This window comes from Montipora capricornis, chromosome 4 (assembly GCF_036669925.1).
Source record: "Montipora capricornis isolate CH-2021 chromosome 4, ASM3666992v2, whole genome shotgun sequence".
Lineage (NCBI taxonomy): Eukaryota > Metazoa > Cnidaria > Anthozoa > Scleractinia > Acroporidae > Montipora > Montipora capricornis.
In genome coordinates, this window is record NC_090886.1 from 46,372,991 (window position 1) to 46,377,085 (window position 4,095).

The 4,095-nt window shown below is 35.4% G+C and overlaps 1 protein-coding gene across 2 annotated transcripts in view; it reads left to right on the top strand.

Annotated features, from left to right (window-relative positions):
• LOC138047138 (transmembrane protein 248-like) overlaps positions 1-3,838 on the top strand; it is a 13,553-nt gene extending 9,715 nt beyond the window's left edge. For both annotated transcript variants that reach the window (XM_068893866.1, XM_068893865.1), the window contains exons 5-8: positions 60-147; positions 333-507; positions 1,666-1,791; positions 2,789-3,838. In XM_068893866.1, the coding sequence (XP_068749967.1) occupies positions 60-147; positions 333-507; positions 1,666-1,791; positions 2,789-2,806 (407 nt within the window). In that variant the 3' untranslated portion in view covers positions 2,807-3,838. The remainder of the gene's footprint in view (positions 1-59; positions 148-332; positions 508-1,665; positions 1,792-2,788) is intronic.
• Positions 3,839-4,095: the final 257 nt, after the last annotated feature.

The following is a 4,095-nucleotide window of genomic DNA, read 5'->3' on the forward strand; positions in this document are numbered from 1 at the left end:
TTAATAAGTTTAAATCAATTTATTATGTGGTTAACTGATTAACTTCCTATATTTTATAGATTGCCAGGAAAGCAAATGTAAACAGGTGTATCTTGAGACATGTGGATCAGTTACCATCCCAGCTGATATTATTCCAAAACACCTACTGTAAGAAACAAACCTTTCTCATCACTGACAAGTTGTGTGAACACAACACCATTTCATTTATGGTGGTCACTGTTGGCAAAATTAATGATGGCTTAACTTAACCACATTTTGTGCTAGGTACAGGTGTATGTTAGAGGAAAATATCTTGTTTGGTGTCTGTTCTGAAAGGTCTCATTTTCTTCTAGGTCTGAAAATCCTTCCTGCAATGCATCCTCAGATATTAACATAGTAGAAATGGTTAACATTGAAAAGTATGGAACAACATTGGTGCCATTGGATGAACATTGTGTTAATGGGATGAGAGCTGAAACGTCTGTTCCATTTAGAGATCATGGTACTCCTACTGGAACACTATCTTTGGTGCGTTGTATTACAAGAAAATCTCATTCAAAGACCAATAAAATATATTAGTTTTGGTACCCAAAGAAACAGATTTTCAATACAAGAAATAAATTTGTTGTACAAAAATTTTCACATCAAATTTGCTCAAGTGGAAAAAGCCTTCAATTGCAGAATGTGGCTATTGTAGAACCCCATTTCCTGCCCTATTCATTTGATTTCTTATTTCTGTAGTCACACACTTTATTCATCTTGAGAAATTCAACCCTCTCACCAGTAAGGGGTGAGTAAGGTTATTTTAAGAGGGAAGGAGTTATAGGGCTCGAAATTGACACCAATACAGTCGCAGTTAGGACTGAATTTTTTTCCCTTTGCAAGCAAAATGTCTGGAGAAGTCACAAATCTGGGATTAATTTTCACCTTGGTAAGCAGCCGCCACTTTGCGGCTACTTTTTGCTAATTAAAAAATGAATAAGGAATGAAAAAATCATTTTGTTTCTCTCCTTAAATTTTTGTCCAATCTGATGATATGGGCACATTTAGCTGTGACCTTACATGCACAATGCTTCGATCATGTGCCATTTTCAGCGGTTTCTGTACTGCAGGCTCATTTTGTTTTGTTAAATCACTGGAAATACAAATCATTTTTTAGTGCAATGACTTAACTGCTAAAATTTGCAAAATTGCGACTAATTTTTGGGGATGGGACACACTGTGACAGGTCACAGGGACAAGTCACTGCAACAATTTGCCTTGTGTGACGTGGTTAATTTTGTGAAAATGATTGTTGCTGCAGCAGAATTTTGTTGCTGCGATCAGTTGCACAAATTCAAACCAGTTTGAATTTGTGCGACTGATCCAGTAACAAAATTAGCGAAAGCAGCATTGTCCCACCGTGTGTACACTTCCGGCAACAAATCGCTGCAACAAAATATAAATGAACCAATGAGAGAGCATCATATGGTCCGCCATATTGAATCAGAAAACTTGTTCACATTTCCCCTCATACAAGATCACTGCATGTGCACCAAACAGGTGTCGTGTTGCATTGCAGTGACTTGTTTTGCGAGTAGTACACACAGAGCGACTTGTCGCAAAGACTTGTCGCCTAGCGTGTCTTGGAAGTTTCACTCTCTAAGAGCCAAAAGGGTAACATGAAAGAAATTCTATTTTCTCTAGGTTGATGCCTCAGCAGTAAACCTAAGGCTTCAGTACTCCAGTTACTTCTTGTTTGTGTTGGTTATCACCTGTGTTCTTTATGGTATGATTAAAGGAAGACCAAGCAAACAGGGCTTCAGTAAAAAGGTAGTTAGCTTGCATTTTTTTGACCAAGGAGTCGCTTTAATTACTGTGGAGATCAAATCGTTTGGAGTATGGCCTTCGCAAATCTTGCATAAGGCGTGACAAAATTTGCAAGTTCCACCAACTACTTCAGAAATTCATGCAAAAACATGCCTACAACACATGACTCAGCTAAACCATAATAATAATAATAATAATAATAATAATAACAACAATAACAACAACAATAAACCTGAACGAACAGTATATTTAACATTTTTACATGTATGTAAATAGATTTTTAATCATGTATATAGATTTACTTTATGTATGTATGTATGTATGTAGATTTTTGTGTATGTATATAGATTTTCTCTTTTTTTGTTCTCGAAGATATTAGCCTTCAGGCTACTCTGAAATTTGAGTTTAAATAAAGTTCATGTATGTATGTATGACTAATTAAATTAATGTACATATATTTGAAGTGCAGTTCATAGACAAATGAGAGAACAGAGTGATTCTTGCACTTTTTTATGAACACCTGAAAAATTCAGGTGGTTCCAATGGGATTTGAACTCATGACCTCTGTGATTCCGGTGCAATGCTCTACCAACTGAGCTATAAAGACACACAGTTGAGAGAGCAGGTCAATTTTTTGAGCTCATTCCCGTGAAGGACGTGATAAATGAAGTGAATTAATGTATATATATATAAAAGCGACAATTGCTTGAATTGACTAGCTAAATGCAAGGATAACTCAGTTCTCTTATTCTTTTATGAACCGCACTTCAAATTATACCGGTACATTAATTCATTTCATTCATCTTTCTTCGTAAAAGAGAACTGTCTTTAGCCATTACCTGGTGTGAAGTTCATGTTAGTGCTTTCTATTATTTTGTCACAAAACACCTTGGTTTCAATAAAAGGCAAAGGTAGTTTATTGATTAAGACTGGCTTGGGTACTAAACTTTGTTTATTTGAGAAAGGTGTTAACCATTTTTTGTTTTATTTTGCTTTTCAGTCAATGCTTCCTGTGTGATGATCAAGACAGAGCGATAGTAGACAGAGACAGAGCTATAGTAGAATAGGAGGCTTTGAAATTTTACTTAATTTCATTACTTTTTCACTGTCACCACATCCCTTTCGCCCCTAAGAGGTTTCCCATTGATGAGTAAACTTGTCTGGCGTTAAAGTGAAATCTGTGACACTCTTGGCAGATTAAGAGTTATTAAGCAAAAGCTGTACATAACATGTGTAACATAACATGATATAACGTGTTGTGCTAAGGTTTTCGTTAGTTCATTAAGGTAGCATGTTACCGATGTACTATTTAATGATATATGTATGATATATGATTCATGTCACATATATGGAAAAAAGGGATCTAAAATATATAAGATCCTTAATATCTCACAGAAAGAATATCCGCACTCCTGTTGCTAAGAAGATCCCAACACCACGTTTTGCAACTAAATATATAAATACATAAAGCGTAATGTTATACTGCCAGGGTTTAACCTTGTAAACAGCCGCCAAGTTAACATTCTTCCATTCATCATTCATTCATTCATATACATGATTCATTTCATATATCATTTGATTCGTTAATGACTAATAATTAATCAGTAATAATATATTTTGTCACATTTTTTTTTTAAGGCATTGAATTTGAGGAAATACATATTTATTGTCAAGTACAGCTGAATTCTTATCTCCAATGATGGTATCCACTGAGGTGTGGATGATTGGAGAAAAAAGACACGCGGCTGGTTTTATACCGTTGGACTGCCTGTTACACAAACATCCCTCGGAATAAATTGAACAGAGCACTTCTCTGGGATCAAGATACAGCGAGGGGCTGTTTCACGCAGAGGGAGAACGATCTTCACAAGGAGACCATTCTGCAGGGTCAAACAACGTTCTAACTTAGTATTAATGCAGCAGTTTCATTTTGGGTTGTGGTTTAAATAATATAATTTTTTAAAAAATAATAATAGCATTTTGTTCTAAAACGTCGCGCATGATGCGAATTGCGTAATTACATTACACAAGAATAAACTTAGTAAATTTACAACTTGTCAACTTGATGGGGACTGGGCATTACATTTTAAAATCACTCCGAATTTACAACCTGCAATTTCGATATGATAAAAAGTTAACTACTGTTAATTAATAATGTTGGAAAATATCCAGCTAGAGACCATGAGCTTTAAAGCAGATGTGGGGAACAAACCTTTTGTAAAGCGCTCTGTCTTACATCAGAAACCCATAAGGGTTGAAACGTGGAACGGCCCCTTAAACTATGTTGAAAACAAGCTTCTGAATATT